The 20,907-nt window shown below is 39.1% G+C and overlaps 1 protein-coding gene across 2 annotated transcripts in view; it reads left to right on the plus strand.

Annotated features, from left to right (window-relative positions):
• The window catches only part of ugp2b (UDP-glucose pyrophosphorylase 2b), a 59,150-nt gene that overhangs the window by 10,298 nt on the left and 27,945 nt on the right, over positions 1–20,907 (plus strand). For both annotated transcript variants that reach the window (XM_061911339.1, XM_061911338.1), the window contains exons 2-3: positions 10,928–11,055; positions 20,178–20,285. In XM_061911339.1, the coding sequence (XP_061767323.1) occupies positions 10,957–11,055; positions 20,178–20,285 (207 nt within the window). In that variant the 5' untranslated portion in view covers positions 10,928–10,956. The remainder of the gene's footprint in view (positions 1–10,927; positions 11,056–20,177; positions 20,286–20,907) is intronic.

Consider the following 20,907-nt stretch of genomic DNA (forward strand, 5'->3'; position numbering starts at 1 on the left):
TTGTCCACCAAACATTTTATACTGTGCTTGAATGCACAAAGGTGAGCTTTGTTGATGGTATTGACTTGTTGGAGTGCTAATCAGGCATATTTGGTCACTGCATGACTGCAAGCTAAGCAATGCTAACATGCTATTTAGGCTAGCTGTATGTACATATTGCATCATTATGCCTCGCCTTCTTGTTCCAGACCACAGAAAACGTTACCCAGCTCGCAAAGATTGTAATAAATCCATTAGAAGAAGAAAGCCGGCTGTTTCCTTTAACCTGGACACACACATCTATTCCTTTGGTCATTCTAAAACAGTCATTTCCAGGAGTTATTTTACCCTCTGAGCAGTTTTACTAATGTTTTCCAATGTTAGTAAATATTATATTTCAACATTTCTGTTAACGAAGATTTGCGTCAGCCTGCGACACATACTCGTTTTGATAGTAGGCTAATATAGTTAATTAACTACTTACATTATGTGTTGCCATCATTACAACACTTATATAAGTCTTTTTTTTTTTTTTTTGCGGCTCCAGACAGATTTTTGTATTTATGGTCCAATACGGCTCTTTAAAAATTTTGGGTTGCCGACCCCTGTTCTAGCCCGTCCATTTGTTTACGTATTTTATCATTTCTCACTTCTCCAATGTGTTTTGATAAGTATATGTATTATTTTCCTTGTGCTGTTTATTACTTCTTAAGAGAGTCATTTTTCTGCAAATATTGTTGATGGTCAATTGTTTTAAAGTTTGGAGGTTAGCTCTGGTTAGTTTTGCTAGCAACCATCGGAAGTCATAGCTTGTTTTTTTTAAGACGTTTCTCCCGGCAAATGGTATTCAAGCGTCTGGGTGTCAAATAGATCTGTACTTATTGTCAAGAAAAAGTAACCAAATTGTCCGACAACTTTGAATCAATGCAATGTCTTTTCCAGTCCTTCCATCCTTGCAAAAAGTAAAATATGTAGCAGCATACTGCCAAAAAATATTCCTGGCTAGCGTAAAAAATGGCAAAAAATGCAAACATTGAGGAACACAAGTCTCTCATTCTTTATGTTGTTTGATCTTTTGTGGCTTTAATGGAGTCCAAAGGTCTGTTTGAGTCCATCAGTCCATCAAAGCAGAAAACACAATGAAAAACGCTCATAAAAGTTGTTGGTCTTCATAAAGAAACTCCACAAATGATTTTGTTGAATTGCGACACTTCCCAAGCCCATTAGTGACAGAACACAAACATGTCCGCTGCTTTTCCACACACACCAGTGTTTCTCTGAGAGCTGATAGACCCAACATGCTTACGAATAACGGACTTCTTTCATCCCATTCGCATTCCGCCTGCAAGCTGTTCACATGATCCTGCCATTGGCACCAGCTCAAGGTTTAATAGACAAAACATTTTTTTTTCCTGTTTGTTAACATATTCGTGGAGAGCCAGCAGAGGGTCCCTGGCATACTGACACAAGCAACACGTTTGAAAGTGTGTGTGTGTGTGTGTTCAAGAAACCCTATTATGTACTTTATCTACTCGAATACATAAACTGTAACCGTGCACTTGTCCAGTGCAACAGATGCCATATTTCACATACAACAATGTAACAATACATACATACATACATACATACATACATACATGGATACATACATACATACATTCGTGCATTTGTATAATCGTGCATCCCTGTGTGTAAGACTAGATCTCATACATGAACACCATTTTTATCTTTATGGACAAAAAGTGCAGTTATAACTTATGGCCAACAGGTGCAACCTTTCAAAATTCTTACATTTGTTTTTATTTTTGTATCCCTCATGTCCATGAAGTACTATCGTGTACAATGTTTTTATTTTAGTATATACAATACAATACAATATATATTTATATCAATCAATCAATCAATGATTATTTATATAGCCCTAAATCACTAGTGTCTCAAAGGGCTGTACAAACCACAACGACATCCTCGTTAGAGCCCACATAAGATATATATACATATATATATATATATATATATATATATATATATAAATATGTATATATATATATAAGAAATACTAGAATTTCAGTGTTCATTTATTTACACACTTATACAAATAACACTCCTCTCTACTCATTGTTGTATTTGGAAGTGCAATGCTTTGTAGCCAGTAGCAAAGCCTTTGAAGAAGCATAGGTATGGGCAGCATTTCTGACATTTAAGTTGCAGGAAAGGAGTGAGTTTAGGGTTGAATTGTCTATCCTCGTTCTATTCTCTATCCCTATCTTTTTTTGGATATTACTACTTGCCGTAGTTTTGAAGCAATGCATGATGGGATTCCGGATGTTGCGTGTCAGTGTATTAACGTGCCGGCTTGAAAAAACATACGCTGAGAAATAGCTCCGTGCCTGCCTACTTTATGGTTTATATATAAACCTATGGATAAGGGAGACATATATAATAGTCTCCTTCTTGTTGTATGTGCAGTTGTGCAGTCTCCAAAAGCCGCAGATGTTATAACGTGACTGGGCCGGCACGCTGTTTATATGGAGGAAAAGTGGACGTGACGACAGGCTGTCCTCACTCAGGTCTGGCTGGAAATTGGGAGAAATTCGGGAGAATAGTTCTCCTTGGAGATTTTCGGGGGAGGTACTGAAATTTGTGAGTCTCCCGGAAAATTCGGGAGGGTTGGCAAGTATACCTTAAGAGGTAGAATTGATTGCTCCCATTAGCTGTATTGCTAGCCACCAAATGTATGTTAGAATGCAAAAAAACCCTAAACCTTGTCTCTTCTTGTCTCTCATAATGATTGTGAAGACTAGGCAAAATTCTAAAAAAAAAAAAAAGTGCAGTTCCCCTTTAAGACATATGTTCTGTTAAACCACTAATGTTAACATGAGCTAGACAATGGTGTTCTTGTTATATGTTTCTGTTTTGAAAAATGTAACTGTGAGGAAGTTGCAAACAGCACCTTTTAAGTGAACTTTAACAACTAACAAGAGGAGTTTTGTCATGACAGCCAGTGAAGTTAAAATTTCATATGTCGAACATCCTGCATTGTGCTCAGCTGACTTCAAAAGAAGCCATTAAACTATTAAATACAATACAGTTCTGTTGTCGATTAAAACTAAAATGATAACTATTTCACAACCTGTTTGCAAGGCATTGTGGAAGTGCTGGTGGCCTACTTCCCTGTTTGACACCAGCACCGGATGCCGCGACATCCCCCTTATCACTTTCCCCCGACAATGTTGCTACCTGCTATCACTTTTTGTGCACGCCGTATCGCATGTGTTGCTGATGAAGCAATGCGGTTCGAAGCCCTTCTCCTTGAAAATGGAAACAACAAAACGGTTCTGTGTGCCTGCAAGTAACAACTCATAAAGCTTTAATAACATTCTTTTCTGATTACTCCTACATGCTGGAGCTGTTCCTCTGTGTCTATTTAGTGGTCCATGGTACGGTAGTCCAGACAAGTCTGGTCTAGGGCTGGGCGATATATCGATAGACTCGATATATCGCATGTTTGTCTCCGTGCGATATATAAAATGACTACATCGTGATATTCGAGTATATGTCCTCACGCAGTTGCTTTTAGCTACGGGCATTAATTACACTGTATGCGTTTCTCACTCTTTCTTGTCTCTCCTCACAGAGGCATGCAACGTCACACGCACTCCCCGAACAGAGAGGTAGCTCACGGGTAACATTAGCTGTGATGCTAACGGTTCGTTACGAGAGAGAGAAGGTGCAAATCTGGTATCAAATGGAGGAAGAATCAATTCACCTAAAAAACAGCACGGGGTGAATCGTCTGGCGGTGGTTTGGCTTCAAGCGGGAAAATGTTGAACAATCATGCAGCAAATGCGTTGCTACAAAAAGTAGCAGCACTGCTAATGTGTAGCATCATTTGAAAAGTCACCCGCTACAGAATGATAGAGTGCTCAAAAATACGCATGTCAACATCTCCGTTCGGTGCCACACCCGCAGAATGTCGAAGCAACCATTTCCACATCAACACCGTATGAAAAAAGAAGGAGATAACGTCCGCAGGAACCTACCACAGAACAAAATATATACACTATTGGATTTCCTATTATGCAGCTCATTTTTATTTGACAGTTTTTTAAATATCTTGTGCGACATCATGCACAAAAGTGCACTTTATTCGTTTTAAACTATTGTAGTGGGGTTCTGTACAAAAAGTGCACTTTAATTTAGTGTTGCTTTGATACGTCATCTTGGTGACATCATGCACAAAAGTGCACTAATAGCTTGTTATAAAATGTCTCTGACAATCTTGCACATTCTGTTTTGGAAATGACATGAATGTTTATGCCACTGCTTATTAACTGTTTAATTAATACAGTTTTGGTCAATTGAGTTAGTTGTGACTTCTCTCTCTGCATGAAAGTTTAAAATGAGCACATATGTATGAATGAGCACATATGTATGAAAAAGAATGTTTTAATGTAGACACATAGAATCATCATACTGCTGTCATTATATGCATCAAGTGTTCATTCAAGGCTAAGGCAAAATATCACGATATATATTGTGTATCGTGACATGGCCTAAAAATATCAAGATATTAATAAAAGGCCGTATCGCCCAGCCCTACATTGGTCTATGTAACACTGTGACCTAAGCGTGCAGCACCTGGACCACAGTGACATGGCCCCTGCCTCACATGTCCTTCAATGCTGGTTAGAATGAATGTGTTATGATATCCCCCCGGTCTGATTTTCTTCCGGAACATCATCAGAACTTTTGAGTATGCGTCACCAGAAGTACTGAGAACATTCTGGAATTCCTGACATGATGTTTCCAGATGTAGCTAACATTTGTGTTGGCGGGGCTTCTCTTCTGGATCACATCAGTCCGTGTGAGCGAGTGTCACGCAAAGGAAGAGGCTCTAATAATGACGCCTCGATGAGAGTTTTTATTTGTATGTCGCCAAAGCAACGGCTTCTCTGTTTTTCTCTCGTACATCAGAAGTCCACTTCAGTGCTATAGGAACACCGAAATTGCCGCGGCGCTGAGAGAACCTTCTGGATTTACATTACAACTTTCTTTTTGACGCTTTTGACCATTACCTTTTGTTCGCAACTGGACTGTTTGGTTTGTCTTAAAAGACGTTTTGCCTCACATCCGAGTAGGCTTCATCAGTTCCTGCTCATAAACTGAAATCGGTCAGATCGAGTCTAGCGGCTGGTGCCAAAACCACAAATATACTCCAAAAAAGGGAGGGTTTTATTTTGAAAGTAAACCGGATCATTTGTGTATGACTTCCTGTCCAACTCGAGCAGATTTAAGCAAAATTGAACATTAAAAAGGAATGCAGAACAGAATCGCCATGACTGTGTGGGTTTCTACTACATTTCTACAGTGTGCTGTTACGCACACTGTAGAAATGTGGGATCAAAGTAGGGCTGGGCGATATATCGATATACACGATATATCGCGGGTTTGTCTCTGTGCGATAAAGAAAATGACTATATCGTGATATTCGAGTATACGTTCTCACGCAGTTGCTTTTAGCTGGGGGCATTACATTACAGGCTCTTCACACTCTTTCCTGTGTCTCCTTCTCACAGACAGCAAGCGCACAAACTTACATACGTCACATACTGTAATGTGGTACGTCACATACGTGTACGCCCTCGCTGAGCAGAGAGGTAGCAGCATGGGTAACGTTAGCTGTGATGCTAGCGGAGCCGTGCGAGTGGTAATACGAGAGAAAGAGGTGCGAATCTGGTAACAAATGAAAGAAGAATTAATTCCCAAGAAAAACAGCAGGGGGTCCATCGTCTGGCGGTGGTTTGGCTTCAAGCGGGAATATGTCCAACAGACAAGCGCATTTTGTCAAGTGTGGGGCAAAAGCGTTGCTACAAAAAATAGCATTACTGCTAATATGTAGCATCATTTGAAAAGTCACATGCTAGAGAATGAAGAGTGCTTACTCCGTATGTCAACATTTCTGTCCAGTGCCACACGCCCACACCAACAAAATGCAGAGGCAAGCATTTCCACATCAACACCGTATGAAAAAATAGTGAACAACATAATTTAATAACGTCCGTAGTAACCTACCACATAGCGAAGGACGAACTCTATTTGATTTCCTATTATGCAGCTCATTTTTATTTGACACTTAAAATGTCTCTTACAATCTTGCACTTTCTGTTTTGAAAATGACATGAACGTTTGTTCCACTGCTTAATAACTGTTTAATAAATACAGTTTTGGTCAATTGACTTAGTTGTGATTTCCCTCTCTGCATGAAAGTTTAAAATGAGCATATATTAATGCAGTATGAAGAAGAATGTTTTAATATAGACACATAGAATCATCATACTGCTGTGATTATATGTATCAAGTGTTCATTCAAGGCCAAGGCAAAATATCGAGATATATATTGTGTATAGCGATAAGGCCTAAAAATATTGAGATGTTAAAAAAAGGCCATATCGTCCAGCCCTAGATCAAAGATGTTTTCTATTTTGTCAATCAGAGATTTTTTTGGCCTGTCGGTCGGAGATGATAACCAATTGAACGATCAATGAAAAATAATCACACATTTTGCCAGTCTCGGTCAGGGGCGTGTATAGGGAGGTAACGATATGAACATTTCATATCGTGGTTATCGTCACCAAAATGATCACGGTTACATTATCGCTCAATGTGCTCAAAAAGTACTTGAACATAGTGAAATGTTTTGCCATTGTTATTTTTTGTAGGAATGAAATGAATAGACACACTGTTAGAAAAGCCACTATTTTGCATGTTTTGTGTTTCTTATGCTTCACTGATAGTGTTTGCGTCTTAGTATTTTATCTATTTTAATGCCTTAGCTTGTATTGTTTTAAATATTACTTTGTACTGTAGCACTTTTAATATATATATATATATATATATTTTAAAGTGCGTCACAAATACAATCTATTGTTATTATTTATTATTTCTGGTGGCATCTTACTCTGTTCAGCGTACCTTGAACGCACCGTAATAAATCCTCTGTCTTGTATTCCTCTGGGTATAGAACGATCACTTAGTTCTAATGTAGAATATTATTTCCATGTCTTAGTTGCTCAGTCAGTAATGTTTTTATTTAGGTTTGGATTGGGTTATGTCCTTTCTTAATGGGGAAATATATTAATGTTATGTTAGGTCTGTGGTGCAAAACAAAATAGTTAAACTATAATAGTTTTTTGACTTCTTATCATTCATAAGCAGCCCCCCCCCCCCAACCTTGTCAAAATCTCCCTAAGCTTTTCCCATTTGTCTGTGCTGCCTTTTTTTTTTTTTTTTAAATTAAAGATTATATTTTTTTGTTATTGACACTTTATTATTCATAACCAGCCCTGCAGCCTTGTCAAAATGTCCCCGAACTTGTCCAACTTGTTTCTGCTGCTAAATGATTTTGTCACTGTATTATAGTTTTGGTCTTATTAACAATTATGGTTTTGATAACAACAGTTAAAAACATGACATAAAAACTGTAATAGACCAATTAGGAAAAAAAAACCTTTTGTAGCACAAATGAACGGGACATGGATGGCGGAGTTGTTTATGAATAATAAGATGTTAATAATTTAAAAAACAGAATAGTTAATAACATATGAAAAATACATGTGTTGCACTAACAAATGGAACAATTTTAGGGAGATTTTGATAAGGCAAAATCAAAACTTTTACAGCACAAAGTAGAGCAGAGTTAAAATTTACCACGATAAGGGGGACCAACTTTACACAGGTGTGACACAGACCGACATTTCATTTAATTCATGTGATCACCCCTCTAGTAAGTAACCAACGACAGACAACCACCACCTTTCTGAGTAAAACATACCTGAAATAAGGCCGGAAATGTGAATGTGAATTAGTGAATTATATTTATATAGCGCTTTTCTCAAGTGACTCAAAGCGCTTTACATAGTGACACCCAATATCTAAGTTACATTTAAACCAGTGTGGGTGGCACTGGGAGAAGGTGGGTAAAGTGTCTTGCCCAAGGACACAACGGCAGTAACTAGGATGGCACAAGCGGGAGTCGAACCTGCAACTCTCAAGTTGCTGGCACGGCCACTCTACCAACCGAGCTATGCCGCCCCACAAAGTCAGGGCAATTGCAATAATGCAACGGAATAAAAAGGACAAGCAAACAGGAGAGAGAGGGGATGTCGTGCCCAAGTCCAGCGAAACTCGTTTGTAACGTATGAACCTGAAACAATACAAAAATAATTCCAGCGTAAGTTATTAATGTAAACACAGGCACTTGTAAACGTATTAGCATATTTGCTAATGCAAACAACGCCAGCTTGATTACATTACGATAGCACGTACAAGTATAAATGAAAACACTCCTACAGACATCACGCATGGGACGGTTTAGTTATTATTATTGTTTTAGTTAAACTTACAAACGTTGCTTGGAGTTATTTATGAATATTCCTTTCGAGCAGAAACACCATATGCGATATGGCTTTTTTTAATATTGCGATATTTTTGGGCCATGTCACGATACACGATATATATCTCGATATTTGGCCTTCGCCTTGAATTAACACTTGATACATATAATCACAGCAGTATGATGATTCTATGTGTCTACGTTAAAATATTCTTGTTCATACTGCATTAATATGTGCTCATTTGAAACTTTCATGCAGAGAGGGAAACCACAACTAAGTCAATTGACCAAAACTGTATTTATTAAACAGTTATTAAGCAGTGACACAAACATTCGTGTCATTTCCAAAACAGAAAGTGCAAGATTGTCAGACATTTTAAAAGAAGCTATTAGTGCACTGTAGTGCATGATGTCACTAAGATGACATATCAAAACAACACTAAGTTAAAGAACAGTTTTTGTACAGAACGCCACTACAATAGTTTAAAACAAATAAAGTGCACTTTTGTGCCTGATGTCACACAAAATATTTCAATAACTGTCATATAAAAATGAGCTGCATAATAGGAAATAAAATCGCTACGTGGTAGGTTACTGCGGACGTTATCTCCTTATGTTGTTGACTATTTTTTTTCATACGGTGTTATGTGAAAAGGGTTGCCTCGGCATTTTGTTGGAGATGGTGACATGCGGAGTAAGCACTCTTTATTCTCCAGCAGGTGACTTTTGAAATGATGCTACATTTTAACAGTAATGCTACTTTTTGTAGCAACGCTTTTGCCCCACACTTGACAAAATACGGTTGTCTGTTGGGCATTATTCCCACTTGAAGCCAAACCACCGCCAGACGATGGGCCCCCTGCTGTTTTTCTTGGGAATTAATTCTTCCTTCATTTGTTACCAGATTCGCATCTTCTTTCTCTCTTATTACCACTCGCACCACAGCTAACGTTACCCATGCTGCTACCTCTGCTCCGTGAGGGCGTATACGTATGTGACGTATGGAAAAAGGTGCGCTTTCTGTCTGTGAGAAGTAGAGACAACAAAGAGTGCGAAGAGCCTGTAGTGTAATGCCAGCAGCTAAAAGCAACCGTGTGAGAACGTCCATCCATCCATCCATTTCCTGCCGCTTGTCCCTTTCGGGGTCGCCGGGGGTTGCTGTAGCCTATCTCAGCTGCGTTTCGGGTGGAAAGCAGGGTACACCCTGGACCAGTCGCCACCTCATCACAGGGCCAACACAGATAGACAGAACGTGTACTCGAATATCACGATATAGTCATTTTCTATATCTCACAGAGACAAACCCGCGATTTATCGTGTATATCGATACATCACACAGCCCTACACTATGGTTGGTTTTACTTTCGGTTTAAAGCAGAACCGTAAAGTGCATTTTCAACCAGCATCACTAACAGTGAGTAAACTTATCCAAAAGATGGCGCCATAGCACAAACAATACAACGCCTGTTCTGTGTCTCCGCTGGCGCAGGTGAAAACTTTTGTTGTTCAATACAAAACAATAAGGCCGTTAGCGCAGCGAAATCCCTAAATTAGCTGCACCGTTTTATTAGCCGCAGGCTTCAAAGCATAGGAATACCGTACCGTATTTTTCGGACTATAAGTCACAGTTTTTTTCATAGTTTGGCTGGGCGTGTGACATATACTCCGGAGCAACTTATGTGTGAAATTATTAACACATTACCGTAAAATATTAAATAATATTATTTATCTCATTCGCAGAAGAGACAAAGAAAATGTCAGCAATCATCACAAACGTCAACCAATAAGAATTCGGCGGGGGAGGGTTATGGCAGAAGTGCATTGTGGGTCATAGAATGCTAACTGCTATATGCTATATGCTACTGCCGTAGCTATTACAATAGATAATTTCATCGTTGGCGGTAACTTATAAAAACTGAGAAGGGCTGGACAAAAATGGCACCTAAAAGGAAATCATGTACTGCAGATTACAAGATGGACGTAGTGAAATATGCAGCAGACAACGACAAGAGGAAGCGGCGCATACCTTTGGAGTTGGCAGAGTTGTTTAGAACCGACATCGAGGAAGAAGATTTCATGGGATTAATCGATTAGGAGTGACAGATTGTTTGGTAAACGTATAGCATGTTCTATATGTTATAGTTATTTGAATGACTCTTACTATAATATGTTACATTAACATACCAGGAACCTTCTCAGTTCACACTTATTCACACGTATTCAGCCTGTTGTTCACTATTCTTCATTTATTTTAAATTTCCTTTCAAATGTCTATTCTTGGTGTTGGATTTTATCAAATAAATTTCCCCCAAAAATGCGACGTCTATATGTTTTTTTCCTTCTTTATTATGCATTTTCGGCCGGTGCGACGTATACTCCGGAGCGATTTATAATCCGAAAAATACGGTATATAATTTCCAGGCTTTCGTGGACCAAATAAAATGATGTGCCGAGCCAAAGCCTGGCCTCCGGCTTTGAGTTTGACACTTGTGTCCGAGCATGAGTCCGCCACAAATTTGACCCCCACCTCCCCCCTCTTCTGTGGTAATTTAGGTCTGAGGAAAGGAACGCTCAACGGAGGGATGTCTCAGTTCCAGGAAATGATGCGGCAGCAGCTGGAGAGCTCCATGCACGCCGAGATGGAGAAACTGTTGAACACGGCTTCGGGCGACAACAGAGAGGTAACTCTTCGTACACGCCGCAACCCCACTCCATTTCCCCCTCCACGCACCCACTCCCATCTCGCCTTCTGCCGCCATCTGCTTGCAATTTGGGAGGGCGTCGGGGGTCATGGAGCAAAGCCGGGAAAACACAGGAGTGACACATACTGTGCGGCAGTGCCAAAGAGGGTTCCGCCCGCAAACAAGCACGTACTTAAGGCATGTGTGTGGAGGGCGGGGCCACACTCAGGGCGTGTTTGTATCAAGCAAGGTAATGTTGGCTTGTCAACATCATAAATCATTGCTGCGGTTCAACATGTACATGCATTCTGAATGTGCACTTCATGAAACGTTAATTACATACACGTTCAGTCGGAGTAGCCATGAATACCTCGCCAGTCATTATTATGTCATAACGGTCACAACTGTCACATCAAAGCGATGCAAAGTAAGGATGTCCTCAGCAGGGCCACACGTTTCATGTCATCATATTTAAAAGGTGTCACGCTAGGAAATAATAACATGCCCAGGAATGGCAACATGTCTCAGGGTTTCCCCACAATAGTCTGTTTGAAGCCAAAACCACCTGCTCTGAGGAAACCTAAATGTTTCATTTTTGGTGAGCGTTAAAGTTTCCGTGGACGTCTCACTCATTATAATGTTGAAATTAAGTTGTATATACATTTTTTTTTTAACTTTGAACACTTAATTATCTATAGATCAACTTTTAACTAATTTGTGCCTATAACGACTTTCACATTGCTCAGTCATATAATATCCATGGCTTTTTACAAACACAAATGAATGCAAGCATACTTGGTCAACAGCCATACAGGTCATACTGAGAGTGGCCGTATGAACAATTTTAACACTGTTACAAAAATGCGCCACACTTTGAACCCACACCAAACAAGAACGACAAACACATGTGCTGATGTCAACATCAGCACAAGGGTGTCGGGGCTACAATGGATTGAGGTTGCTGCCAAGAATAGTCTGCAATGTTATTTGTAGAACAGAAGGCACTTACACACGGAGCAGGTCTACAACCATGCTCTTCGTACATTAAAGGACTTCACGATAGCGCCAATTCACCCAATCCATACGCGGCCTCGCAAAATTGTCCAGTGCCCACACATTTTGGTCATTTTCGTGTAATGTAATGGTGGTTCTTTGGTCAAAATGTTGCACAGAATATGTTTTACAGACCATCTTCAAGTCGCTTTCAGACCCTTTCTTCAGGATGCACCGTTTTGTGGGCGGTACTATTTACGTGCCTCCACTTTGACAGCATCATCATTGTTTGCACGGGTAGTTTTTAGCGCTTCCATAGCGAGTCTACTGAATGATTGTCATGACGAGGGGGTTTTCCAAACTTACTGCGAGGATTGTTCTCCCGGGATGCAGACAGACTTTTCCGGACCAGGGTAGCAGGTAGGAACTAATTTAATTCCAAAAACTCAAAAGGATACAAAAAAACAGAAAACAACCCGGAGGCGAGCGTGTCTATCGCACGCGGAAGATAAGGCAAAAAACTCAGAACATGAAACTATTGAATCGCTTGAAAACAGGCAAGACTTACCGTGGCAAGAAAAGAGCATGAAACTATGGCATGAACAGAGCAGTGTTGCCAGACCGACTAACTGGCAACGACAGGCTTAGATAATAGTTTCTTGATTTGAGACAGGTGTGACCCGAACGCAAGAGGCAGGTGAAAATCATAAGCCGTCATGGAAACTAAAACAAACAAGGGTGCACAAAAACAGGAACTAATGGAGTCTAAAACTAAAACTAAATACAAAACATGATCCAGGCCACGGATCATGACACAGGTATAAGTTAGAACTAGAGATGTCCGATAATGGATTTTTTGCTGATATCCGATATTCGACTTTGTCCAACTCTTAATTACCGATTCCGATATCAACCGATACCGATACATACAGTCGTGGAATTAACACATTATTATGCCTAATTTTGTTATTATGCCCCGCTGGATGCATTAAACAATGTAACAAGGTTTTCCAAAATAAATCCACTCAAGTTATGGAAAAAAATGCCAACATGGCACTGCTACATTTATTATTGAAGTCACAAAGTGCTTTTTTTTTTTTTTAAATGCCTCAAAACAGCAGCTTGGAATTTGGGACATGCTCTCTCTGAGAGAGCATGAGGAGGTTGATGTGGGCGGGGCGGGGGGGTAGCGAGAGGGTGTATATTGTAGCGTCTCGGAAGAGTTAGTGCTGCAAGGGTTTCTGGGTATTTGTTTTGTTGCGTTTATGTTGTGTTACGGTGCGGATGTTCTCCCGAAATGTGTTTGTCGTTCTTGTTTGGTGTGGGTTCAAAGTGTGGCGCATTTTTGTAACAGTGTTAAAATTGTTCATACGGCCACTCTCAGTATGACCTGTATGGCTGTTGACCAAGTATGCTTGCATTCATTTGTGTTTGTAAAAAGCCATGGATATTATATGACTGAGCAATGTGAAAGTCGTTATAGGCACAAATTAGTTAAAAGTTGATCTATAGATAATTAAGTGTTCAAAGTTAAAAAAAAAAATGTATATACAACTTAATTTCAACATTATAATGAGTGAGACGTCCACGGAAACTTTAACGCTCACCAAAAATGAAACATTTAGGTTTCCTCAGAGCAGGTGGTTTTGGCTTCAAACAGACTATTGTGGGGAAACCCTGAGACATGTTGCCATTCCTGGGCATGTTATTATTTCCTAGCGTGACACCTTTTAAATATGATGACATGAAACGTGTGGCCCTGCTGAGGACATCCTTACTTTGCATCGCTTTGATGTGACAGTTGTGACCGTTATGACATAATAATGACTGGCGAGGTATTCATGGCTACTCCGACTGAACGTGTATGTAATTAACGTTTCATGAAGTGCACATTCAGAATGCATGTACATGTTGAACCGCAGCAATGATTTATCACTTGGTCAGGGTGTAGGAATGAATTCAAACTACTTTTCAGTGTCTTTTCAACAACAATATAAATATTTTTCAATGTTGAAGATGCAAAAAGGTAATTTAATGTATGTCAATATATGTTAAGACAGTGTTTGGGCCGCCAAAAAAGTATCTGTTTCCTTGCTGTGATCCGTATGGCCTGCAGCGACACTCAGTTGTAGTACATTATCCCACCACTTGTGGCAGTAATGACAAACGACCAGAAGAAGTCTGGAGCAAAAGTCATAGATTTCTTAAGCGCAAAAATAATGACTAAAGTGGTGACGCTGTTTTTTTTAATTTGCACTTTCATTTTATTGAAAATTTTCTTAAGAAACACATTATTATTATTCTTTATTATTAGTTAGAATTAGGGCTGGGCGATATATCGATATACTCTATATATCATGGGTTTGTCTTTGTGCGATATAGAAAATGACTATATCGTGATATTCAAGTATATGTTCTCACACAGTGACTTTTAGCTGCTGGCATTACACTACAGGCTTTTCCCACTCTTTGTTGTCTCTCCTTCTCACAGACAGCAAGCGCACCTTCTTAAATACGTCACATACGTATACGCCCTCGCGGAGCAGAGAGGTAGCAGCATGGGTCAAGTTAGCTGTGGTACGAGTGGTAATACAAGAGAAAGAAGGTGCAAATCTGGTAACAAATAAAGGAAGAATTAATTCCCAAGAAAAACAGCAGGGGGTCCATCGTCTGGCAGTGGTTTGGTTTCAAGTGGGAATATTTCGAACAGACAACCGTAATTTGTCAAGTGTGGGGCAAAAGCGTTGCTACGAAAAGTAGCATTACTGCTAATATGTAACATCATTTGAAAAGTCACCTGCTAGAGAATGAACAATGCTTGCTCCGCAGGTCAATATCTCCATATGAAAAAAGAATTGTCAACAACATAAGGAGATAACGTCGGCAGTAACCTACCACATAGCAATTTGATTTCCTATTATGCAGCACATTTTTATTTGACAGTTATTGAAATATCTTGTTTGACATCATGCACAAAAGTGCACTTTATTTGTTATAAACTATTGTAGTGGTGTTCTGTACAAAAAGTGCACTTTAATTTAGTGTTGTTTTGATATGTCATCTTAGTGACATCATGCACAAAAGTGCACCAATAGCTTCTTTTAAAATGTCTCTGACAATCTTGCACTTTCTGTTTTGGAAATGACATGAATGTTTGTGCCACTGCTTAATAACTGTTTAATAAATACAGTTGTGGTCAATTGACTTATTGTCATTTCCCTCTCTGCATGAAAGTTTCAAATGAGCATATATTAATGCAGTATGAGCAAGAATGTTTTAATGTAGACACATAGAATCATAATACTGCTGTGATTATATGTTTTAAGTGTTAATTCAAGGCTAAGGCAAAATATTGCGATATATATCGTGTATCGCGATATGGCCTAAAAATATCGAGATATTAAAAAAAGGTCATATCGCCCAGCCCTAGTTAGAATATATGTATTTTAGCAAATGCGAAATTGTATATAAGTGTATTTTTCAGTAGTTTTTATAAGTCCCTTCTTTTGCAGTATATTTGGTTTGTATCAGCCTGACCTAAGCCTTGATAATGATCTTTGTGATTAACACTTGGCTTTTATATCATTTGACAAGGTAGTAAACTTATAAATTGTTCAGATGTAATTACTGAATATGATTAAAATCAAGAGTAAGATTACTAATTTAGTGTTGCTATTTCAGTGGGTCGTAGTGGAAAAATTGGGCCCCTAGGTCAAAAAATTTAAGTACCCCTGTGCTAAGCTATTTAAATAAATAGCTTAGCACGGGTAAACCTGGTTATGAAACGTGGTCGAGGGACCCCTGGTATCTCGGACACATAAGAGATGAAAGCTGTAGCTATTTAATTATGCGCTATTTGAACAAATGACAAAACTTTGCATTATGAAATTCTATTAAAACAGACTCTGTTTACTAAGTAAAAACTAATTTTGTAGCACTTTTACATGATTCATATCACTCGTTCATCGGATATACTCGTAGCTCATGAGTTAATTCCACCTTTTTGTATTATTATGTCCTTGTAGTGAGCCTTTGGAATAGGGTACAGTTTGTCTCGCGATGGTCCTTTTGTTGATTTTATTTTGTTACCATCCATTTTAATCCACTTTGTTGCTCTCTTTCACATTGTAAACAAAGCCTTTATCCAACAAGTATGTCTACCCAGCCCCCACAATGCATCACAAAATCACATTGGTGTAGACTTTCTGTTTCCAACAGAACCAGAACATTCTGGAAATCAAGAACCCAAGCTGCAATGAGTAAATTGACACAGCTAAGCAGATGAAAATCTCCTTGGCGGAGGTGATAGTTTTTCTTTGAGCAAGCCTTGGGTCCACACAATGAAATGTTGTCCGCGGACTGCGACTGGCAGTGCATTTGTGACGGCTAAAGAGAGTGATGATACGTTTGCTACCCAAGAAGACAGACTTGTTATGAGCGCAAGGGAGTCATTAAGTCTGCAAAGGGACCAAACAAACCAAACAGGTGGAGCATGCAGCGATGACAGAGAATGGGGAATAAAAAATCTTTGAGAACATGCATGCATTTACTGTTTCTTGTGTCACAGTGTACATTGCTCCAGATTAGTATGCACATGTATTGTGACGTCTCGGTGGCATTGTGGTGACGAGTTGTTCTATCGCGGGTGCAGCGGAAGATGGAATACAGCGTGAGGGTAGGGATAAGAATTTATTTATATAATAAAACAAACTAAGAACAAAAACACTTGCACAAAGGCACCAACCAAAAACCAACATAACTAGCTTGGGAGCTAGAAAGAACAAAGGGAGCTAGCGTGGAAGCTAGGGACATAAACAAACAAAATAGCATATAAGCTAACAAGTATACAAAAATAGATTTACCACAATGTTGGAAGAGCGGCGTCAGCTGTTGCGTGTAGCAAGCAAGAGTCCAAGACTGAATGTCAAACAGAGGCGGGCATATATAGGGAGATAAATAATCAAGGGCAGGTGCGCGTGATCAAAGCAGAGACAGGTGACACTAAATGGGTAACTATGACAACGGAAACAAAACCAGGAAGTGCCACAAAGAACTGAGGAAGACAAATACTAGACAGAATGTGATAAACAGAACCAAAACCAGAATATGCCATGATCCAAGACGTGGATCATGACAGTATTGTCTGTTCCCCCAAAATTTTGGTACTGGTACCCACATCTGTTTTTGATATTTTTCAAATTAAAGGGGACTAGAAAAATGTCATTATTGGCTTTATTTGAACATAAAACCTTTTGATACATAAAATGCTTTATTGCAAATAAATCAAATAGTGACCATACTAGACAACTTTTCTTTTACTAGTAAGTAAGCAAAGGCGTTACAAAGGCTCCTAATTGGGCTGCTGACATATGCAGTAACATATTGTGCCAGTTGCCATTCTATAATTTTGTCAAAATTATGAGTTAAAAAATGAATGGATTGAATATGAATCTATTTATTTATTTACTGTAGGGCTGGGCGATATATTGGTATACTTGATATATCGGGGGGTTGTCTCTGTGCGATATAGACAATGACTATATCATGACATTAAGGTATACATTCTCACACAGTTGCTTTTAGCTGCGGGCATTACACTACAGGCTTTATAACTCTTTCCGGTCTGTCCTTCTCACAGACAAGCGCATCTTCTTCCATACATCACATACTGTCGCGTCATACGCCCTCGCATGAGAGGTAGCAGCATGGGTAGCATTAGCTGTGACGCTAGCGGAGTGGTGTGAGTGGTAATACGAGAGAGAGAAGGTGCCAATCTTGTAACGAATGAAGGATAAATTAATTCCTAAGCAAAACAGCACGGTGTCCATCGCCTGGTGGTGGTTTGTCTTCAAACGGGAATATGTCGAACAAGTGTGGGGCAAAAGCGCTGCTACAAAAAGTAGCATTACTGCTAATTTGTAGCACCATTTGAAAAGTCACCCGCTAGAGAATGAAGAGTGCTTGAAACTGCATGTCAACATCTTCGTTCAGTGCCACACCGACAAAATGCCGAAGCAACCATTTCCAGATCGTATGAAAAAAATAGTCCACAACAAAATTTATTGTCCGCAGTAACGTACCACATAGCAAAGGACATACACTATTTGATTTCCTGTTACACAGCTTATTTTTATTTGACACTCATTGATATATCTTGTGTGACAATATGCACAATGGTGCACTTTATGTGTTTTTATCTATTGTAGTAGGGCTGGGCAATATATCGACACAAACGATATATCGCCGGTTTGTCTCTGTGCGATATAGAAAATGACTATGTAGTAATATTCGATTATATGTTCTCACACAGTTGCTTTTAGCTGCAGGCATTACATTACTGGCGTTTCTCCCTCCTTCTTGTCTCTCGTAAAACAAGCCCGCCTTCTTACAGACGTCACATACTGTCGCGCGTCTAGCGTCATACGCTCTCGCCGAGCAGAGAGGTATCAGCATGGCTAACGTTACCTGAGGCAGGTCGTGCAAGCAGAGCCTAGCTGAGCGGAGCTTGTGACAATACAAGAGAGAGATGGTGCGAAACTGATCACAAATGGAGGAAGAACAATACATGCCCAAAATAAAGAGCAGGGGATCCATAATCTGGCGGTGGTTTGGCTTCAAGTGGGAAGATATTCAGCAGACAACAGCAATATGCAAAGTATGCAGCAGAAGTGTTACTAAAAAAAAGTAGCAACACTATTAATTTGTTCTTTCATTTAAAAAGTCACCCTGTGAGAGAATGAAAAGTATTTAATTAATACACTTTTGGTCAATTGACTTAGTTGTGATTTCCCTCTCTGCATGAAAGTTTAAAATGAGCATATATTAATGTAGTATGAAGAAGAATGTTTTAATGTAGACACGTAGAATCATCATACTGCTGCGATTATATGCATCAAGTGTTCATTCAAAGCCAAGGCAAAATATTGTAATATATATCATATATCGCAATATGGCATAAAAATATTGCGATATTAATAAAAGCCAATATCACCCAGCCCTATATTGTAGTGACGTTCTGTACAAAAAGTGCACTTAAATTTAGTGTTGTTTTGATATGTCATCTTAGTGACATCATGCACAACAGTGCACTAATAGCTTGTTTTAAAATTTCTCTGACAATCTTGCACTTTGTCTTGTAAATGACATGAATGTTTGTGCCAGTTTTGGTAAATTGACTTAATTGTGGTTTCCCTCTCAGCGACAATCTTGCACTTTCACCAATCAGACCAATCAGGCGAGGGTTTCCTACACATTCATTTATTTGTGGCGGCCCGCCACGAAAGAATTACGACCGCCACAAATAAAAAAAAAAAAAAAATATATATATATATATTTTGGGCTTTAGACTCGCTCGACCGCTCATAAAAGTAATGGGACTCTGTCTGTGAATGGAACTTGTAGTTACATATTATATAAATATGTAAATATTATATAAATATGTATATAAATATGTACATAAAGTGTTGTAATTATATTGCAACTCTGCGTTCTTCTTGGTCATCGCCGCTGCCGCTGCCCCCCCCCACCACTTTAAAACTGTCATAGCTCGAAAAATAATAAAAACCTATGATCGACAGAAAAATCTGAACTTGATCTAGACATTTAAGCAATGTAAGTAATAATATATACTTCACATCAAATATTCCATTTTGAAAAATGTTGGAATGTTGGCTTTTCTTTGACGAAACGTGCATCAAACATAAAAACCCTTTGAAAATCGTTATAGCCACAAATGAATTTAATGTTGATCTATAGATGATTAAGTGTTGAAAGTAAAAAAAACAAACATGTATATACAACTTATTTTTAACATTTTAATGAGTGAAACCCTTTTGGGTCCACGGAAACTTAAACGCACACTTGTTTTTTTAATATATATAAAAATAGCTTTTGCATGCTTACATTTTTTCAGCGTGCGGCCCTCAGTGGAAAAAGTTTGGACACCCCCGCCATAGAACATGACTTATACTCACTCCATAAGCTGCGTTTGTGCAGTTATGAAAGCAACTGGAAGCACAGTAACGCAAAGTGTTACCTGACACAATGGACACACACACGCACACACACACACACACACACACACACACACTGTGCCACACGTCGCTAAGTGAAACCTTTGTGTGTTTCAGGTGTGCAGGAAAGACTTTGAGGGCTTCAAGAATCTTTTCCACAGATTTCTGCAGGTCAAGGGGCCTTCAGTGGAGTGGGTCAAGATACAACGGCCGCCCGAGGACTCGGTAAGTCCACTTCCTGTGCGGCCTGTCTATACATTACTTGTGTTATAAAAAGGTACCATAAGCCAAGCGATTGGCATCACTGGCCAGAAAGTGTGACGCACACACACACACGAAAGTTGTTAACATTATAGGGTGAACTTTGGAGGATCACAGTCCCCGTTGCTCAATAAACACATATTGCATAAGTCAACTTCTCCCTGTGCAGACAAACATGACCTTTGACCTCAACATATATATTTTAGTCTGCATTTAGAGTTTACAAGTTATGAGGGAATTATATTTTACCGATACAGATAACTTCCTGCTTCTCCAGACCGATAACGTCTTGTATATAATCTATTATATAGTATATACATGTAGATGTAAATGTAGTTTGTGCACGCCTTTTAGCTTCTAAACACTGTCACAGCAATGATGGCGTTTCAGGTCACTGGTAAGGTTTGATGTGTTGAAGAACAATGTTTTTTGATATATATCCGATGATGTCATCAAAGTACTGTGATATATGTATCCCATGATGTCATAAGTACTTTGATATAAATATCCTATTATGTCATAAGTACATTGATAAAAATATCCTATGATGTCATAACGGCGGTATAGCTCTGTTGGTAGAGCGGCC

Source organism: Nerophis ophidion, linkage group LG09 (assembly GCF_033978795.1).
Source record: "Nerophis ophidion isolate RoL-2023_Sa linkage group LG09, RoL_Noph_v1.0, whole genome shotgun sequence".
NCBI lineage: Eukaryota > Metazoa > Chordata > Actinopteri > Syngnathiformes > Syngnathidae > Nerophis > Nerophis ophidion.